Source organism: Oryctolagus cuniculus, chromosome 13 (assembly GCF_964237555.1).
Source record: "Oryctolagus cuniculus chromosome 13, mOryCun1.1, whole genome shotgun sequence".
In the NCBI taxonomy this organism is placed as follows: domain Eukaryota; kingdom Metazoa; phylum Chordata; class Mammalia; order Lagomorpha; family Leporidae; genus Oryctolagus; species Oryctolagus cuniculus.
Window position 1 is genome coordinate 13,434,214 of NC_091444.1, and position 22,376 is coordinate 13,456,589.

Sequence of the window (22,376 nt, forward strand, 5' to 3'; positions counted from 1 at the left end):
CAGTTTGGCCCAGCACCAGCCCCTGAAGGCATCTGGGTACTGAAACAGTGGATGGCAGCTCTTTCTATCTTTCAAATGAATAAATAATAATAATAATAATGTTTTAAGACAAATAAAACATTACAGGTATGTCCCATTTCCTGAAGCTGATAGGAAAAAGCAACCTGGGGCCAGCATTCTGATGCAGAGGTTTAAAACACCATTTGTGATTCCAGGATGTAATATCAGAATGGTGGTTAGAGTCCCAGCTCTCCACTTCATTCACTGCTAATGTGACTCGGAAGGCGCAGATGATGGTCTAAGTACCGGGGCACCTGCCACCCACGTGGGAAACCCAGGAGAAATTCCTGGCTCCTGGCTTTAGCCTGGCTCAGCGCTGTTGTGGCCATTATGGGAGTGAACCACCAGATGGAAGATCTCTATCATATTGTTTTTCAAATAAATATTAAAAAAAAAAAAGTAAAGAAAAATAAAAGACAACCTATATAAAGGATGTAATAGTTGCTATTCTAGTCTTCCAGCCCCTGCGACTCTGCAAGGGTTATTGTATGAACATCGCTGCTCCAAGTACATCACCAGCAGTTCCTATATTCTAAAATTCAGAATTTTTCCACATTATCTAAAAGTGCTGGGTAAAGATGTTATTTTAAGGAAAAAGGAAGTAAAACTAAGAGCAAGTGACCTCTGCAGGCTTTTGGCTGTCACTACTACTTAGTGTTTATTTCACTCCCATACATAATAAAATTAAAGGCTTTGTCAGTAGATGGTGCTCTTCCATAGGCCCACCAATCAAGAACAGGTAACACTTTGTAGGCAACTCAGTTTTGGGGAAAAATACTCTTAGACTCCTATCACAGTAAAAAGATACAAAGTTATATTTCTTTGTTTCTTCTTGTTACACAAGGGGAAAATTAGATTATAATGCATATAAATCTTTGTCAATCTGATAATACATTTTCACATAAATATGGCATACTGATTTTCCTATCCTATTATTGTATGTATCTGTTATTTTATGGGAATGGCATTCATAATTTTTATTATGAAAATTTTATATACTGGAATATATAAAATTGATAGTACACACTGCTTAAATAATAGTATTAATCATTTAAGTGCAGGTTAAGAATGAGAACATAAACGTATCTTTTTTAAGGACTTATTTATTTGAAAGGCAGAGATACAGAAAGAGAAGCAGGGAGAGAGGTCTTCCATCTGCTGGTTACTCCACAAAGGGCTGCAAAGGCTGGAGTTGGACTAGGCCAGAGCCAGGACCTTCTTCCAGGTCTCGTATTTGGGTATAAGGGACCAAGTATGCAGGCCATCTTCCGCTGCTTTCCCAGGCACATTAGCAGGGAGCTGAATGGGAAGTGGAGCAGCCGGGAATTGAACTAACACCCATACGGGATGCCAGCACTGCAGACAGAGGCTAAACCTTCTATACCACAGTGTTGGCCCCACATTACTGTATCTAAACTACATCTATATGCTGGCTCTTTCCTAATTTCATCCTCCTCACTTCTTCTCCAAAGTATGTTTATGTTAAACATTTCCTTTTTTTTTTTGACAGGCAGAGTGGACAGTGAGAGAGAGAGACAGAGAGAAAGGTCTTCCTTTGCCGTTGGTTCACCCTCCAATGGCCGCCGCACCGCGCTGATCCGAAGGCAGGAGCCAGGTGCTTATCCTGGTCTCCCATGGGGTGCAGGGCCCAAGGACTTGGGCCATCCTCCACTGCACTCCCGGGCCACAGCAGAGAGCTGGCCTGGAAGAGGGGCAACTGGGACAGAATCCAGCGCCCCAACTGGGACTAGAACCCGGTGTTGCCGGCGCCGGCCAAGCATTTCCTTTTGTTTCATATATGCAGATACATAGACATAAATAAAAACAATGTTTTGGATGTTTTGAAAGGCTGAGAAGCAAGCATAAACCTAACAATAGCACCACAAATAAAAGAGCCTAGAAGATAATATAAACACCGTTGCTAGATCAATATCAAGCTGCAGCTGCCTAAGAGTTAACAAGAGACTTTTTTGACAAGCCAATGGGTAAAGTTATGCATTAATACCAGAAACCACTGGGTTCTCCCAGTGGGAGCAACCGACAGAGGTATAGTAGACTGACAGAAGTACAGTCAAAGTGAGTAAGCTTACTTAATATGACATAGCCCTAATTCTCATAGATGGCTCAAGAAAGAACATTTTTGTAAAATGAAATGAGTATCATCAGTTCAGTCAACCAGAAGAGTAGAACAAGTAGGAACCTCACTAGCACACACTTCCTAAACAGGGAGAGTACAGATAAGAAGGCAGATTCACTACAGCATTCTGTTCACCGGATATGCACTGGGTCACACTACTACCAGTGTGGACTACACACTCCTTATGCTGCACATCTGACAATTTGGGACCGACTCTCACCATCCTATAATGAATTGGCTTTCTTCTCTCCCATGTTAGAACTATTTCCTGTAGCCCATCTTCTCTTTATGGCTTTATTCTCCTTTTGGTTCAGTAACTTCATGACTAAGACTAGATTAGGGGCCGGCGCTGTGGCATGCTGGCATCCTATATAGGCACCGGTTTGAGTCCCAGCTGCTCCACTTCCAGTCTAGCTCTCTGCTGTGGCCTGGGAAAGCAGTGGAAGATGGCCCAAGATTGGGTCCTTGCACCCACATGGGAGACCCAGAAGAAGCTCCTGGCTTTGGATTGCCGTAGCTCCAGCTGTTGCAGCCATCTGGGGAGTGAATCAGAGGATGAAAGATCTCTCTTTCTCTCTCTCTCTCTCAGTCTCTGCCTCTCTGCAACTTTGCCTTTCAAATAAATTAATTAATTAATTAAAAAAAGACTACATTAAAGGGTAATTTGTTGACAACATGAAAATGGCTTTAGAGCCTGGCATGATGTAGCGGATAAAGCTGCCTACTGTGACACCGGCATCCAATATCAGCCATGGTTCAAATCCTGGCTGCTTCACTTCCTATTCAGCTCCCTGCTAATGCACCTGGGAAAGCAGTGGAGGATGGCCCGAGAGCTTGGGACCCTGCCACCTCTGTGGGAGATTCAGATGGAGTTCCAGGCTACTGGCCATTGTGGCAATTTGAGGAGTAAACCAACGGAAAAAGATTCATTTCTCTGTCTCTCTCTGTAACTCTGCCTTCCAAATAAATAAATCTTTTAGAAAACGGCTTTATTCTGTCCTCATACTTGATTGTGTTAATTTGAGAACAGAATTCTATTGTGGAGAATATTCTTTCAGAATTTCGAAGGTACTGCTGCATCTAGTGCTACTATTGAGAAGGTACACATAGGCCAGCGCTGTGGCTTAGTGGGTTGATGCCCTGGCCTGAAGCGCCAGCATCCCATGTGGGTGCCCATTCGAGACCCAGCTGCTCCACTTCCGATCTGCTATGGCCTGGGAAAGCAGTAGAAGACGGCCCAAGTCCTTGGATCCCTACACCCGCCTGAGAGACCTGGAGGAAGCTCCTGGCTCCTGGCTTCGGATCTACGCAGCTCCGGCCACTGCGGCCAACTGGGGAGTGAACCAGTGGATGGAAGACCTCTCTCTCTCTCTCTGCCTCTCCTCTCTCTGTGTAACTCTGACTTTCAAATAAATAAATAAATCTTTAAAAAAAAATAAAAGAGAAGGTACACATAATTCTACTCAACGTATGTGACTTTTTCCCTCTCTAGAAACATGTTTGTCCCATGTACTGAAATGTACTGACATATCTTGGGACAAGTTTCTTTTCATCTAATTTATCTAAGCATATGAATTGTCTTTTTTAAAAAATTATCTATTTTATTTGAAAGGCAGAGTTACAAAAAGAGAGACAGAGAGAGACACAGATCTTCCATCCGCTAGTTCACCTCTCAAATGGCTACAAAGGCTGGAGCTGGGCCAAACTGAAGCCAGAAGCCAGGAGCTTCTTCCAGGTCTCCCATGTCGGTGAAGGGGCCCAAGCATTTGGCCCTTTTCCTCTGCTTTCCCAGGCCCATTAGCAGGGATCTAGATGGGAAGTAGAACAGCCCTGAATTGTAATGGTACCCATACGAGATGCCAGCTTCACAGGCAGAGACTTAAATTGCTACACCACAGCTCCAGCCCTTGAACTGTCATTTCCAACTGGCAACTCATGTCCTTCAGTTCTGAAAATCTTGAATTATTTCAACAATTTTCCCCCTCCATTTTATCTGTATTTTCTTTCTCAAACACGTATTATTCAGATGCTGGTCTAGTCCTTTAATGTTCTGATCTTTATTTTACATTTCTGCATATTTTTGCTCTGGTTTTGTCCTTCAACTAGGTCTATACTCTGGCCTTCATTCTTTCAGTATCTGAGAGCTCTTTTTTTTTTTTTAATTTGAATGATTCTCTTGCTTAGTGGATTCTGTATCTTCAATTGGGAAAAATAGTAATTGTTTATTTCTTATTGTTTTCTTCTTCCTTTATATTCATTTTCCTTGAAGAGTGTGTGTATGTGTGTGTGTGTTGGAATCTATTTCCCCAAGTTTTTCCACTGCCCTGTAATCCTTGCCTCTCTGGCTCATGAGTTTAACAGTAACAGGTTAAAGGATGGACAGGAAGGTCAAAGAACACAAACGGTTCTTGGTGACTGCTTTACTGTAGGTGTTCTGGGTGTGTCACTAGTTATGGAATATATATGACCTTAGACTGTTTTCAGGGAATAGTCTTCTAACCTGCTACCGGAAGAGTAAAATATAAAAGCCAAGATGTTGGCCAGGATAAGGCCTGGCTCACTGCTGTCAGCATTCACAATGCATTTGATCATGTAACAGCACGGCACATGCCAGTCCAACTTTCTGTTGGGAGAAGGAAAGGGCAGGTATGCAGAAGCAATGGCATGTGTGATGGCAGGAGGGAATCCAATGAGGCGACCTCTGTAAGCTTTTACTCTAGAGCTCCTTGTTCTGCCTTTCCTTCACCCCAGTATCCAGAAGTATCTGATACTGCCAGTTCTCAGACCTTTTATGGATTCTGCAAGGTAAACCGAATTCTCATTTTTTCACCACTGCCACTTTCAATTGTATTTTGTAGATCTGATAAGTCAGTTAAAACTCATCCATATGCATTTTAGCTTCCAAACTTGTGTCATTCTTGTCACCTTTCTACTCACCTTGTCTTCACTGCCTTTAAAAAACAACACAACAAAAAGTTGAGGCAGGTGGTACAGTGGGTTAAGCCATGGGACACCCGAATCCCTTATCAGACTACCAGTTCAAGTCCCAGGTACTCTGCTTCTCATTCAGGTAACTGATAATGTGCCTGGGAAGCAGTGGAAGATGGTTCAAGTATGGAAGATCTCTCTGTCTCTATTTGCTGTCTTTCAAAAAGAGAGTATCACTTTAAAGTCAAAAACCAATTCACTTATTTTTAGTGGGATTTCAGAAAGAAATAAAATGATGTGTATGTTACCTACAAATACTTTCTCCATATTATTTTCTAGAATATTTAATATAAATCCTTTTTCCTTATATTTCAAACTGAAGCATAATTCAGGTATTTTGTATCTTGCATTAACTGAACCCTTATAACTTATATTTGCTAATTACCTCTACATAACACTATTGGGATTTTTCTGGGTAGGCAGATGATTCTTTACCTTTCTCTTACTGATTTTCCACAGATAAAGCAAGTCCATTTTCTTTTTCCACCATGAGTACATTCTATATGGCGTTTCAAATTTCCAGTGTCATTAAACTGGCGGCCACATATATCACATGGAAAAGGACCTTAAACAAAAAATAATGTTCAGTTAAAGTTTACACATTTACTAAATTAAATTTATAGGTATGTCATAATTTTATGCCTAATACTATTAGTTCATATATCAAAAGGCACTATAATTATTTGTTTATAGCTTCCTCTTCCCTTCCAGACTATTTATTCCTAGAAGGCAGATTATAATCATTTCTGTATCTCTAGAGGCAAATATAAGGCTTGGCATCTGATACACAAGATAAATGCTCAATAAGTTAATAAAGTAATGTGTTAATAAATTAATAATAATCATTTGCATACTTTGAAGAAAATAAAACTGCCAAAATGAGCTTATAACATTAATTTATTAACTTACTCAGCACTTACTATATGCCTGAGTTAATTTAAACAGCCAATTTCTAGTTTGAAATCATACTGGAACAAAGTAGAAATCACTACATATTAAATTTCTGAGAAAATGAGGTAATGAGAAACTTTGGAAAAATAAAGAGAGGACTTACTATTGAACTCATGGTTTGGCAATACATTTCTGTCCCTAATTACAACAAATTTTTAGTGACTCTGAGTAGACTGAAAATACTGAGCCATACTTCTGCTTAACCTTATAAAATTAAACCCAGATGTCTCATACTAATATCGACATGAGCAGTATTCTGAATTTCAACATGATTTTACCAAAGAAGCAACTGAAGAGAAGATAGAGTTCAACTGAATAGCAAACTACAAGGAAGATGAATGATGTGTAAGGAAGAAGCACAGTACATGCAGTTCCAGGAATCTGTCTATTTGGAAGAACATGTCTCTGAATTTGGAAGAATAAACTGCATAAGGACTTCTAATAAAGAATTAATCATAACAGCACAATGAAAAGACAATGAGAAATGTGCATACTGGAATTCAGAAATATACCTATCCATAAGCAAAACTGCTTACTACAGTAGGTTTGGGGAAAGTTCAACAGAGGATCTCTAAACGCATTTCATATTAAGTATCTTTAATATATTCTTATTTAAAATGTCAAAGATTTCAATTTCCATGGGATAGGAATCTTTTACCAATTTGTTAACTCACTCAACAAATATTTATTCTTAACGCCTATCTATCACTGTTTTAAGTACCATGAGAAATCCTTCTATCTTAACCCAATCAAAAAAGCCTCCAAGAAGTTGCAAAAAGGAGTATTTGCAGAATTGACGATAAACAGGTGAAGTCAGTAAGAATGCCAAGATGAGCATGTTAACAGGAAATGTGTGTAGGTGAAGAGTGAGATATTTACTAATAAAACTTTTTATAAACTAATAACTATATGTACAGCTGAGGACTCCTATAAAAGAAATGGAGCATTCTCTTTCACGTTGCTACTTATCAGAATTTTTCACAGAAATTAACAACTATTGTGCTTCCTTATATTGGCTATTCAGTTTTACATGCAGCAAAGGCTCTTTGAACCTTTATTTATGAAGCTAAGTTGTGAATTCACACTAAAGCCAATCTTCACGAAACTCTCCAGGTAGATTAGAATCATAACTTATGACTTTTTAAAGCCAATCTATAACATTTACATTTATAAATACTGATATATAAAAGATCTCTTAAATGTACTACTTATATAACTTTCCTTCTGACTTAACAACATATAATCCTAAAGTAGGTGGTACAAGTATGACTTTGAATGACCTAAATCAGTAGCCCTCAAACTGTGATATCTAAGTCAAGTGCACCAAAATCACCTGGGAATTTGTTGGAAATGAAAATTTGGGAGACATACCTCAAGCTTCCTGAATCACATATTCTAGGGATGGGACATGGCAATCTATTTTTGTTGTTGTTTTCTCTGATCTGTTTAAGAATCAGAGAGAGAGAGAGGGAGAGAGGGAGGGAGGGAGGGAGGGAGGGAGGGAGGGAGGGAGGGAGAGAGGAAGAGAGGGAGAGAGGGAGAGAGAGAGAGAAAGAGAGAGTGTTCCCATCGGCTGGTTCACTCCCCAAATACATACAATGACAAGGCTGGGTCAAGGCCAAGGCTGGAGGCCAGGATCACAATCAAGGTATCTCTGACTTGGGTAATAAGAGCTCAACTATTTGAGCCTACTATTGCCTCTCCAGGTCACGAATTAAATCCAGGTATTCAGATATGGGATGCAGGTATCTTAAGCTCTGGGGCAAATGTACAGCCTAGCAATTTGTTTTTTAATAAGCTCTCCAAGTATTGTAATGGACACCAATTTTGTGAATCATTTACAGAGATTCAAGGAAACAGATGCTTATGAACTGGAATGCAAAAGAAATGAAATACATAAATTCATATAAAAACAGGACATCATGGTTCTGGTGCTGTGGCGTAGCAGGTTGACGCTGTCTGCAGTGCCGGCATCCCACAAGGGTGCCAGTTCAAGCCTCACCTCCCTGCTAACATGCCTGAGAAAGCAGAGGAAGACGGCCCAAGTTCCTGGGTCCCTATACCTACACAGGAGACTCAGAAGTTCCTGGCTTCCACCTGGCCCAGCCCCGGCAGTTGTGGCTTTTTGAGGAGAGAACCAGCAGATGGAAGATCTCGCTCTCCATAACTATGACTTTAATATAAACAAATCAATCTTTTTTAAAAAAATCACATCATTAAATATTGTTAAATATCATTACTAAAATATTGCTTTGAATATTATATATATGTGTATGTTTGAGTACTATAAAATATTTATTGTAATATTCTATTTGATTCTATTTGGCCTAAAATGCAAAATCACCATTTTATTTCACAAATGGTATTTCTTAAAGGTATTAAAAATAATAATACTAAAAATGATGACATATTCAGAGAAGGGGAATGCAAATGATGTCTGGCTCCAGACCTGGTACTTTTACACAATCTCACATAATCCTCACAATCCTGTTCTACCCTACCATCAAGGAACCTGGAGCTCTGTGAGGCTGATCCTTTATCACACAACAGGTATTTAATCAGATGTAGAAAACAAGCCTGTCTATGAAGTCTTCTACTTCCATTTCCACTTCATGCTTTTTCTTTTACTAATTGTCAATCCAACCTAATAAACATCAACTCATTAAAAATTATACAAATTACCTAATCATTTGTGAAATAGTCGAGTGGGTTCAGCATTATAATGTAATGATTTATTTACTTGTTTGATTACCCAATGCACTGTAATTATTTTGGCAGGAATGGTGTCCCTAGATTCTAACCCAGATGTTAGGTATCACAATGTTAGGTATTTTCAGTTAATATATACGACCCTGAACATCACATTCCTTGGGTATTTTCCTCAGGAAGCTTTAGTTAACTAAAGGTGAGCTAAGCTTTATCACCTGACATTCTGGACCACCATTCATACCACCTCTCCTTACTGAACACTGGAGCATGATAGAAAAATGAATAATCTTTTAATAAGTCATAAAAGTCTTCTAGTTCAACCACTTCTCAGGAATGTCCTCTTCAACAACATTAAGCTGATCAACAGTTCAGTATATGTGTACTTTCACTAATGGGAAAGTAAATACTGTGCAAGACAAGTTATTTTAATTTGTAAGTTCTAAAACTTAAAAAGGACATAGAAGGAAGTATGTTAATAAAAAAACATCATACTTTGCTATGATGTTTCCACAAGACAGGACACAAATATTATCTACAGTTTTCATTTCAAAAGGGAAAAAGCCAGGGCTGGCACTGTGGTGCAATGGGTTAACGTCCTGGCCTGAAGCGCCGGCATCCCATATGGGCACCAGTTTGAGACTCGGCTGATCCACTTCCAATCCAGCTCTCTGCTATGGCCTTGGAAAGCAGTAGAAGATGGCCCAATTCCTTGGGCCCTTGCACCCATGTGAGAGACCCGGAGGAGGCTCCTAGCTCCTGACTTCAGATCGGTGCAACTCCAGCTGTTGCGGCCAACTGGGGAGTGAACCAGCGAATGGAAGGAAGATCTCTCTCTCTCTCTCTCTCTCTCTCTCCCTCCCTCCCTCCCTCCTCTCTGTGTAACTCTGACTTTCAAATGAAAAAAAAAAAAAAAGGGAAAAAGCCCACAAATTCTCCAATAAAAACTATTTTTCCTGGAACTAAAGTCTAAAGAACTTCCTCACATGCAACATGCAGTCATCAACATGTGTCCAACAACAGTTTTGGTAAAATCTGTTATTATATGATGGTTTCTTATAAATGCTGACATGAAGCTCCATAAAAGAACAGCTTAGGGTTAGTCCTGAAAGATAAGTAAGCTTCCAGCATTTATTAGCCTTTATACCAGAATTAAGAAAGATTTAGTATCCCCCTGTTGCACAATAGAGCCTTGGAAGTGTTTGAAAACAGCTACTTTATCTCCCTTTACCAAACAAAATATTTCAAGGTCCTTCAAACTTTTTCACATGACATAAATTTAAGACTCTATATGATTCATTCTTATATATTTTTCAGTATCAATATTAAATGGGGGGGCTGGCGCTGTGGCATAGGGAGTAAAGCCGCAGCCTGCAGTGCTGGCATCCCATATGGGCACCAGTTTGAGTCCTGGCTGCTCCACTTCCGATTCAGCTCTCTGCTGTCGCCTGGGAAAGCAGTCGAAGATGGCCCAAGTCCTTGGGCCCCTGCACCTGCATGGGAGATCCAGAAGAAGGTCCTGGCTCCTTGCTTTGGATTGGCATAGCTCCAGCTGTTGTAGCCAACTGGGGAGTGAACCAGCAGATGGAAGACCTCTCTCTCTCTGCCTCTCCTCTCTCTGTGTAACTCCAACTTTCAAATAAATAAATGAATCTTTAAACAAAAATATTAAATGAGGTATTCAGAAATAAATGTAATTTTCCAGATCAATTCAAAATCAGACTATTACCTTGTCTGATTCTGAAAGACATACCTGTATTAATATAGTCTGAAACTAAATTGGTTTTTGTTGGTATCACATTATTCATTCATACTGGGCCTAAACAGCCTCTGCTTCTGTCCTGGGCAGGCAACCAGACAGTTAAGCTCCTGGTGGAAAGCCCCCTCCCATATCAGAATGCCTGGGCTGAGGCACTGGCTCTGCTCTCAATTCCAGCTTCCTGCCATTGTGCATCCTGGGAAACTGGAGGTGATGACATAAGTATTTTGGTACCTACCAACTATGTGAGAGAACCAAATGGAATTCCTAACTCTTAGCTTCAGCCTGGCTCAGTCCCAGCCTTTGCAAGTACCTGGAGAATAAACTAGTGGATGGGAGCTCTGTTTCTCTCTCCATCTTTCTGCTCTCAGTTAAATAAACACACTTAAAAATATAATTTAAAAAGCCCATGCTATTAAGCCCATCTGTACAATAAGGAATTTGGTTTTTCTACCATTTTATTGTTCCTCAAGACCCAATGAATAAAAATCGGATCATTCTGCTAGGTTTGCAACTTGTATTTATTCTTAATTAATTTTAATCTATTCTGTTTTGACTTACTGTATGCCACTTTTATTTTTTACATTTTGATTTTCTGGTATATTAAATACTAAATACCCCTGCTAGTTTTATGGCATCTATAAATTCCATAAACATGCAGTTTTTATTTTTACCAAAGTGGTTAATAAACGCATTGCACAGGAAAGGGAGAAGGCTTCTACTTGAAATAACAATAATTCATTATTGAGATTAACTCTCATAAATTTGCCAGACTACAAGCCTCTAACATAGCTGCAGCAATAGGGAGAGAATTACTCAAACGAAATACTGAATTTCAAGTATACCAAGATTATTATATTTCCTGAAAAATGAAGTTTTTTTCCAAAACAAATATGCTCCATCAAAAACTCTCAAGCCTACCCAAAAATCAACTGTGGGTAACTGACATACTTGTCATCAAATTAATAGAATGTTCATCTCTAGAATTTGCAGTATGTATTATATATAGTTCTTCTCCCAATCTATATGACTTAATCTGCCTAAGCCAAACACCTAAGTTCACCAAGTGTGGCTCAGTAACTCCTGCACATTAAATATTTAGGTAGAAATCTAACAAAAGAAGCACAGGCTCAATATAAAGAAAATGACGAAATTATTTAAAAAGCAAAGAACTAAATAAATGAGGAGATATTTCACGTTCATGGATAGAAAGAATCAATGTCATCAGGATGCTAGTTCTTCCCAAATTCATCTATAGGTTTAATGCAATCTAGAACAAATCCCCAGAAAATTATCTTCTGCTGATCCACATATTGATTTTAAAGTTTATATGAAAGGCAAAATATTCAGAAAACACAACACAATATTGAAAGAGAACAAAGTTGGAGAACTGATGCTATCTGACTTCAAGATTTACTATGAAGTTAGAGTAATCAGACAGAACAAACAGATCAATGGAATAGAATAAAAAGTCCAGAAATAAAGCTACAATAATTGTCAACTTATGTTTTTGAATATGTATTTTTCATTAATTTCCATGTATAATTGTACATATTAATGGAGTACAGTGTAGTAGTTCAATATTGATAAATGTGTAATGATCAACAAAATAAGCATACATATCACCTCAATTATTTATCATTTCTTTGTGCTGGGAATATTCAAAATTCTCATTACTAGCTATCTTGAAATATACAACTAATTGTTATCAAACATAGTTACCCTTTTCTCTAGAACATCAGAAATTATTCCTCCTATCCAACTATACCTCTGTAACTGTAAACCATCCTTTCTTCATGCCTCCCTTCCCCACACCCTCCCATGCTCTGGTGTCTACTATTCTACTTTCTACTTCTGTGCGATCAACTTTTTGGATTCTACTTATAGGTGAGAACGTGACGTATTGGTCTTCCTGTGCCTGACTTCTTTCACTTAACATAATGTCTTCCACTTCCATCCATGCTGCTGTTCACTACAGAATTCCATTCCTTTTTATGACTGAATAATATTCCATTGTACATACATGTACATACATCTCTGTATGTAAGTATGGATTCATATTCCATGACATGTGTGTGACCTTCCAGGTCTCCTTATGGGTTCAGGGGCCCAAGGACTTGGACCATCCCCTGCTGCTTTCCTAGGCACATTAGCAGCAAGCTAGATCGGAAGTGGAGCAGCTAGCACTTGAACCAGTACCCATATGGTATGCTGGTACTGCAGGTGTGGCTTTACCCACTATGCCACAGTGCCAGCCCCAATATATTATCATTTTGACACACTGATTTCATTTCTTTTGGATACATCCAACAGAGGGACTGTTGGATCATAACAGCAAATGTTTTTCATAATGACTGCACTAATTTACATTCTTACTAACAGTGTATAAAAGAGCTACCTTTTCTCAGCATCTCTGCCAGTTTTTGTTATTTTTCTGTCTTTTGGTTAACTGATCTTTGACAAAGTGAAGGCAACATAATGGAGCAAAGAAAGTCTTTCCGACAAATGGTGCTGGGGCAACCGGGCAACCAAATGCAAAACAAACAAAAAGACAACTGAGCCTAAACCTAGACCTATATCCTTTGCAAAAATACACTCAAAATGGACCATGGACTTTAACGTAAAATGGAAAACTATAAAACTCTTAGAAGTTAATGCGAGCAAAAATCTAGATTTTTGTGTTTGTCAAGGAGGCAAACATATGAAAGAAATAGCTGACAAGACATATTAAAATTTAAAATTTGTTTTGAGAGACACTGTTAAGATAAAGATAAGTCAGAGATTAAGAGAATAGTTAGACATTTATTACAATGGCCAAAATTCACAGTTCAACAACACCAAATACTGACAAGGGCAAAAGAATGACAAGAATTGTCTTTCATTGCTGATGAGAATGCAAAATGGTACAGTCACAGTCACTTCGGTAGAGTGTTCAGTGGATTTATACAAACCAATTACCATCCAATTAAGCCTTCACAGTCCCAGTTACCTAAACAAAGGAAAACTAATGTGCACATAAAATCCTGCACACAAATGTTACAGCAATTTTAATCATAATTGCCAACACCTGGAAGCAAGCAAGATGTCCTTTAGGAGATGAATGGTTAAACACTAATCTATCCAGTCAATTAAATATTATTTAGCACCAAAAACAAATAATAGCATGACATGAAAAGACATGGAGGAACCTTAAGTGCATATTTCAAGTGAAAGAAGTCAATCTGAAAAATAATTAATGATTCCAATTATCTGAAATTCTGGAAAGGGCAAAACCAAGAGAGTAAAAAGATTATTTACTAACCACCAGAGGATGGAGTTAGGGGTGGAGGTGGGGAACGAACAAGGAAGCACAGTAAATTTTTAAGGCAGTGAAAAATACTCTGAATGATACTATAATGGTGGATACCCGTCATTACACATTTTTCCAAACTCAAAGAATGTACAATACCATGAGTGAATCCTAATGTAAACTAAGGACTTTGGGTGTTAATGATGTGTCAATATAGGCTGGTCATCTATAATAAATGTACCACTCTGCTGGAGGATGTTGGTAACACACTATGCATGTACAGAGCCAGAGAGCGTAGTACAGGATTTTTTGCTGTGAACCTAAAACTAATCTAAAAAATGAAATCTTTTAAAAGAAAAAGAGTAGTTCAACAGTAGCAGCATGGTGTGATAATCAAAAATTCCCATGACTACTTAAGAAAAAGGAAGCTGCTTACCCAGATGGAACTTTTCTTGATGCTTCAACCGTGCAAAGCGTGATTTGAAATGTTCTTCACAATATGTACACTTAAAAGGTTTATCTTGAGAATGCAGGATCATATGTTCCTCCAAGTGTGGTCTTCGAGTAAAAGATTTCTTACAAATCTAAATGAAAATGCATATAAAGTAAGAGAACCTGGATTAAGTATTAAAATAAAAAGCTCATTAGCAAAACAAAACAAAAAAAAACCCAAAAATGTAAGTAAAAATAATTACCAAACAGAAAATTTACCCAAAGTATACTGGAATTCTAATTGGGCAAGAAAATAAATCCTGGAGGAATTATATTAAGGAATTATTTTAAAATAGTACTAAAGATAGCTGATTTTCAACTCATTACATTTCTTTTTTTTTTTTTTTTTTTTAAAGACTGATTTTTCTATTTTAAAGGTGGAGTTACAGAAAGAGGGTGAGACAGAGACAATGAGATCTTCCATCTGATTCCCCAAATAGCCAAACAGCAGGGATGAGGCCTGGCTGAAGCCAGCAGCCTGGAATTCCATCTGGGTTTCCCACAAGGGTGTTAGGGACCCAAGCACTTGGGCCATATTTTGCTGCTTTTCCAGGTGCATTAGCAGGAAGCTGGATCAGAAGTGGAGCAGCCAGGACTCTACTCATATGGAATGCTAGCATCAAAGGTGATGGCTTAACCTGCTGCACCACAATGGCAGCCCCAACTCCTTACATTTCTAACAGGCCAACTTAATAATCTTTCTATCTTAATTCTAGTATCCATGTTTATATATATAGATATATATACATAATATATATATATACACACACATACATGCAACATATACATATATATACATAAGTATATTTAATTTTTTAAATTTCAAAGGTGAAACTAAGAGAGACAGAAAGAGATCCCCATTTGCAACAGCTGGGGCTGGGACAGGCTGAAGCCAAGAGTCAGAAATCCAATCCAGGTCTCACACACGCGTGGCAGGCACCCAAGTACTTGAGTCATTCACTACCTGCTGCCTTCCAGGATGCACACTGGCAAGACATCAGAATCGTAAGTTCCACATGGAATACAGGCATCCACATGGAATACAGGCATCCCAAGCAGCATCTCAAAACATCGTACAAAATGCCTGCTTCAAAATCTGCTTGAAATAATTTATGTATCAGTAATATAAAGTTTCATTATTGTTGCCATATATTTTCTTAGGAATATGAATAAGAAATCACAGAAAAACCATTACAAAATTTATCTCTTAAAGCAGTCAGAAGGAAGAAACAAATTTTAAAGAAATTTTACCTACATTTGATTTTACAACAAAGTGGAAGAGGCCACTATAACAACAACAATATAGCCTGTACTGTAAACCAGGAACAACACTACAGAATTCCTTGATTCTTTAACTTGGTTCTCACAATCATCCCATGAGGTAGACATCAGATTGTCATCATTTATAGCTGAGGATGGTGAAACTTAACAAGATGTCTCCTTATGTGGATTCAAATAATTAATAATCAACTTCAATTTCAAGAAGCTTAAATGAGAGAAGAGTGAAAATTTTGCTGTTTATATAAACTGAAACTTTGGAATAAAGGAAAGTGATAGTTGGTGCCCCTTTAAACAATATTCACTAAATATTGAAAAAAAAATACTTTAAGTGTATGGTAGAATAAAGATGTCCACAAATTCTTTGCTATTCCCCCACTGAAAAATAGAAGTCTAATCCTCTCCCCTTATTCTGTTCTGCTTATGATTTTTCTGACCAATATGATGTTGCAGAAGGGATATTCTAGGACGTCTGGGCTAGGCCACAAAAAGCCTTCTAGTCTTTGCCTTTCTTGGCTCACTCACCCATGGAACCTATCTGCCATACTAGAAGGAAGCATAAGTAGCTTCAAAATGGAGAATTCAGGCTCTTGGTCAACAGTCCCTGCTGAGATCCTAGTCATCAGCTAATACCAATTTGCCAGCCACTGGGAAGTGGCCCCAAACCAGACCAGATCATTCACCAGCAGAGAACAGAGTGGCATCAAATTACACTAGGTAGAACAACAGAAATACCTAACAAAGCTTTGACTCAAATTCAGAGTTTTGACCCATCAAAAGGGTGAGACAGAAAAAAAAAAAAAAGGCTGTTTAAAGCCACTAAATTCTGAGCTGCTTTGTCATAAAGCAATCAACAATCAGACATGGAGAGGAAATTCTAAAGTTTTACACTCTGATCAGCAAATTCAGTTTACCAACACAACTATAAATCCATGGTATATTTATTTCCACAAAAGAACTAAGATTTCCACTTCTCAGGCCCATCATCTAAAAACTACCCTATTTTAGGCTCAACTAACCAAAAAAATAAAAATCATGATAACATTGTATAAAAAGATGTGAATGGAATGGGAGAAGGAGCAGGAGATGGGAGGGGTGTGAGTGGGAGGGAACTTATGCTGGGGAAAAAGCCATTGTAATCCATAAAATGTACTTTGGAAATTATACTTACTAAATAAAAGTTAAAAAAAAAAAAACATTTGAGGAGTGAAGTAGAGTGGAAAAATCCCTCTCTGTCTGTCTTAATAAGTAAATGAAAATTTTAAAACAGTGATATGTCCTAAGTTTATCACTTTAGAACCTATACTTTACTTTCCCAAAAGGCAACATTACATTTACTTTGGTTTTCTACCACAAATTTAAAACTCTTACATCGCATTTCCAACTTTCACTCTTGGTCTTCTTGATGGAAATAAATTCTTGTGCATTTTCAGGATGAAATCTATCAAAGGGGAAAAAAAACCACATTGATCAGGAACAACTGTATTAGTTAACTTGGTATTCCATATGAATAGTTATTATAAGAATCAGATACTGGTTCTTTTCTTAAAATGACAGGCACACATGAGTTCCTTAAGACTACAGGTACCATTATCATTTTAAAAATTTATAATAATTATATCTAAGTTTATGAATAAGAAAGTTTAGTCATATTTTCAATGCATTTAGGAACCTAGTTATGTACAGATAATCTACAAAGTAATTCACTTGATTAGTTTTAGTCCAGATTTCTGTAAATTTAATTTTAGAATATGCAACATTGCACTAAATTTTCTTTCACAAACATTTGCATATATTAAAAAAGGCTGAATATAAGAAATAAATTTTCAAGATTTCTCAAACCATATATTTGACTAGATACATTTGCCAAAACCCAAGACAGAAAACAGGATAATCAAATGACAGAGGACTTCAAAAAGTCTGTGGAAATACGGAATTGAAAGGTAAGTTTATTTTGGTGCAAAAATTTCTGAAATTCATACATACTTTTCTCTTTTTTTTTATTTTTAATGAAATTTTTTTTTTGATAGGCAGAGTGGACAGTGAGAGAGAGAGACAGAGAGACAGAGAGAAAGGTCTTCCTTTGCCATTGGTTCACCCTCCAATGGCCGCCACGGCCGGCGAGCTGCAGCCGGTGCACCGCGCTGATCCAATGGCAGGAGCCAGGTGCTTCTCCTGGTCTCCCATGGGGTGCAGGGCCCAAGCACTTGGGCCATCCTCCACTGCACTCCCTGGCCACAGCAGAGAGCTGGCCTGGAAGAGGGGCAACTGGGACAGAATCCGGCGCCCCTACTTTTCTCTTAATACGCTTTTTCCATGAACCTTTTAAAAGCCCCTTACATCTTAAACATTTATATTATTGACTATTTTCTTGCTTCAATGTGGAAAAAAACTTTATCTCAATTGCATGAATAAAAAAATAAACTAACACTCAATGTTCTTTTCTTAATCTGTAGTCTCTGCAAAATGTTAACCAATGAAAGAGCTGGAGAGAAGCACTCTGCGTTTTTATCTTACTATATTATTTAAATTACAAAGTACAATACACTTTATTATGGAAGCAAGATAATACTTGCCTCTTAACATGCTTGGCTAAAGTCTTCTTGCTTGCATGAAGTTTATTACAATAAGGGCACTTGTGCTCCTTCTTATGAAAGTCTGTTTCACTACTGTGCTTCTTTCTGTGAACAGTTAGGTTAGACTTTGTTGAATAGCGCTGGTGACAAATATCACACTCAAAGGGCTTCTCACCTGTGTGAACACGAGTGTGGCTCTCATATTTGCCTACAGAAAGAGAGAAATTAAAATTAAATTCAGTGCACTTGCAATACGGTAAGTAAAATTTGAGAAAATAAAATCTCATGATTCAGCAAAGTTAATATACATACACAAACTAGAAAAAAGTTTATTTAAAGTTCTAAATCTGCTAAGTCTTAATGACTTACTGCTTTAAGCTTATTGCTCAAAACATACTTGTTTTAAAAAAACTAGGTCATTCAAGAAAAAAATTACTCGTGTTCATATAATTTAAAAATTATTTGGTTTGGAGAAATTTTCTGAAAACTGTTGGCAAATTCTATGCAGTTAAAACTTTTAAAGTATATATTTAAATTAAAATTAATCTTTAGCAAAAAAAAACTACTCATCATTTAAGACTTACTTTCATATTTTTTCCACTGTGTATATCCATGAATTGAAAGAATTTTTCAGATTTGATAATCCTTTTAAAAAATCATAAAAAATGTAAAATAATTTGCTTATATATTTTATAATATATTTTTCATTTCTTCTCATAGAAGGTAAGGTTATGGTAAGGGGACCAAAAATCTAGAATACTGTGTAAAACTTATACTTCACATTAATCCATTTATATAAGACTTTTCCAACTTATAAAAAATTAAGAAACAAGTAAATAAATTGTATTTGGTGACATGCTTATTAACAGTAATAACTGGGAAATAATATAAGCAGTACCCAAGAAGGCAAGAAAAGGTGAACAGGTATAATAGATAGATATTCAGAGTCATACTTGAGGTGAGATTTACATTATAGTATGAAAAGTCCTGTCCAAATGTTATAGGTATTTCCAAAAGAAAGAAAGAATTAATTTTAATATAAGTACTTCAAAGAGAAGTGTTATCATTTTAATAAAGGAAATCCTTTAAAAAAGGACATTTTGTCTTTTCATCTGCATTCTAATTTTGAATAAAAATCTTTACATCATTATTCAGAATACAAACTGCCACATTCCAGAAGTAGAATAGCTATCACATATAGCACATATCCTAGCACAGTATTCTCGATCCACACAATTTGGTTATGAATCCTGGGTTTTCAAATAGCAGGCTCTACGACCTTGGATAAGTAAACTATGCCTCAACTGGGATAATAGTATTTGCCTTATAGACCAGTTATAAGAATAAACAAATCCACAAACACAAAGCACTTTATAATAGTGCTAGACAAATAAGCTCTAGCAGAAACTGCAATGAATGACACTTTCAAATAAGAGTAAGAAAAACTGAAAAAAACACTATCCCGATGAAGATTAAAACCCTGCTTTGTCCTGCAAAACAAATGCATAAATAGTTTTTTCTTCAGGCTAAAACTAATGTAAAAGTATACCATTATAGAATACACTTAATGAAAAGCTAAATCTTGTATTTATCATGAAAATTAGAAAAAATCCAAAATATTCCAAGGTCACTGAGAGAAATGATAACCAAAATTACTTGTCTAACTGGGGCTGGCGCTGTTGCATAGTAGGCTAAGCCTTCGCCTGTGGTGCTGGCATCCCATGTGGGTGCTGGTTCATGTCCCAGTTGCTCCTCTTCAGATCCAGCTCTCTGCTTTGGCCAGCGAATGCAGTAGAAGATGGTCCAAGTACTTGGGCCCCTGCACCCACGTGGGAGACCTGGAAAAAGCTCCTGTCTCCTGGCTTTGGATAGGCCCAGCTCCAGCCATTGTGGTCATCAGGGAGTGAACTAGCAGATGGAAGACCCTTCTGCCTCTCCCTCTCTGTCTGTAACTCTTAACTCTCAAATAAATACCTTTTTAAAAAAATTACTTCTCTACTTAATATGGACACACTAATTCACTAGTTATAACTATATATAACTGAATTTAATAAGTAGTATTGTATTACTCAAAAATCAATGACATTGCACTTATCTCATAAACTGAGGAAAGAAAACCAAGGATTTTTTGTTATGTTTTTTTTTTTTTAATGGGGTGAAGGGGAAGGATACCAATCATAAGCAGAGAAAAAAAAGTATGAGATAGAATCTATTAGGTATTTAGGTATAGATCATACAAATAATGGTCTATGCAAATTTTTAAATGGATGTAGCCAGAACACTCAGGCATTATTTGTGAACTCTGTATCTGAGTTAGTAACACTTCATGGAGTTGTGAATAAATTATATGCAAAAAACTTAAAACATCTCAGCACATAATAAGCAGTAACAAATATTAGTCATTATTATTTTCATATGCATGACTAGTCACAGTACAAACACACAAGTAAATACAAATCTGAAGGAGTGGGCATTTGGTGCAGCAAATGCTGCTGTGGATACCACATCCCATATCACAGTGCCTGGGAATGAGTCTTGCCCCTGCTTCTAATCTAGTTTCTTGCTAGTGCACACTCTGCGAGGCGCAGTTGATGGCTCCAACTTTGGTACCTGCCACCCACATGGGTGATCTGGATTGTCAGATCTGGCTTTCATCTGGCCCTGCCCTAGTCATCACAGCCACTTGGGAAGTGAACCAGAGGACAGAAGATCTCTCTCTTTGTGTGTGTCTCCTTCTCTTGCTATAATTCTGCCTTTCAAATACACAAAAATAAATCTTAAAAAATATTAAGAAAAAGCAATTATTAATTGAAAAAGCAAAAATTAGATAAACCATTATAATAAATTCAGTAAGGAGACCAATGAAAATATGGAAACTTTAATAATTCATTATGCCATTAAGAATCTCTAAAGTGAAACAATTTTTACTAAGTTTTAAAGTCAAACTGTATGCACACGGGAATTATAGGCTCTGTTACATCCATGGATTAGAATTTCTGAATAATTATAGAACAGACAATTTCAAAGGGAATGCTGGACTCAGAAAGGCCAGGCAGAGATTTAGGGACTAGCAAGAACAAAGAACAAAAAGTTTTAAGCCCTTAAATCAATTGGTAGGGTTTATGTCTGTGTGTAACTACTAATCAGTAGAAAGAGTAAACATCTGTATCTACTTCTCCATTTTTATGGCATGGAGAATTCAATAATTATGCATAAATCAAAATGTTCACTTCAACCTATCAAAGTCTCAATCATATTCTGATTGTCAACAGAAAACACAAAGTACTAAGACATTCCATCCAGAGCATTTTTCTGAACTGAATCCTAATACAAACTGTGTCTCAAACTAAAGATATTTTCATAGTAACAAATTTGACACTGTGGGACCCACATCATGGTACCGCCTTTGACACTGGTATTCCCTATCAGAGGGCAGTTCCAGTCCCGCTCTGCCTTTTTTTTTTTTTTTTTTTTTTTTTTGACAGGCAGAGTTAGACAGCGAGAGAGAGAGAGAGAGAGAGAGAGAGAGAGAGAGAGAGAGAGAGAGGTCTTCCTTTCATTGGTTCACCCCCCAAATGGCCCGAAGCCAGGAGCCAGGTGCTTCTCCTGGTCTCCCACGCGGGTGCAGGGCCCAATCACCTGCGCCATCCTCCACTGCCTTCCTGGGCCACAGCAGAGAGCTGGACCGGAAGAAGAGCAACCAGGACAGAACCAGTGCCCTAACCAGGATCAGAACCCGGGGTGCTGGCGCTGCAGGCAGAGGATTAGCCTAGTGAGCCGCGGCGCCGACCCCGGCTCTGCTTCTGATCCAGCTCAATGCTAACATGCCTGGGAAGGCAGCAGATGGCATCTTGGGTACTTAGGTCCCTTCCTGACTCCTGGCTTCAGCCTGGCCCAGATCTGGCTGATGTGGCCATTTGGGGAGTAAACCAACAGGTGGAAGATCTCTCTTTTTTTCTCTCCCCCTCTGTCATTTAGCCTTTTAAGTAAATAAACAAATTATTTTAAAAAAATGAACTCTTGCTTCAGAACTTATTCACTTACACAGATCATACAAATTATCACTATTCACCTTTGTAGGAAGTTTCTAAAAAGAGAAACATCAGCACCAAGTAATTTCATTATAAATCTGATATTGCT

At 37.7% G+C, this 22,376-nt stretch overlaps 1 protein-coding gene across 1 annotated transcript in view; it reads right to left on the reverse strand.

Moving 5' to 3' along the window:
* Positions 1–22,376, reverse strand: part of ZBTB41 (zinc finger and BTB domain containing 41) — a 49,551-nt gene that overhangs the window by 21,521 nt on the left and 5,654 nt on the right. The window contains exons 3-6 of the mRNA XM_002717682.5: positions 18,237–18,444; positions 17,032–17,101; positions 14,327–14,474; positions 5,621–5,750 (exon numbers count right to left, since the gene is read on the reverse strand). Coding sequence (XP_002717728.1) covers positions 5,621–5,750; positions 14,327–14,474; positions 17,032–17,101; positions 18,237–18,444 — 556 coding nt within the window. The remainder of the gene's footprint in view (positions 1–5,620; positions 5,751–14,326; positions 14,475–17,031; positions 17,102–18,236; positions 18,445–22,376) is intronic.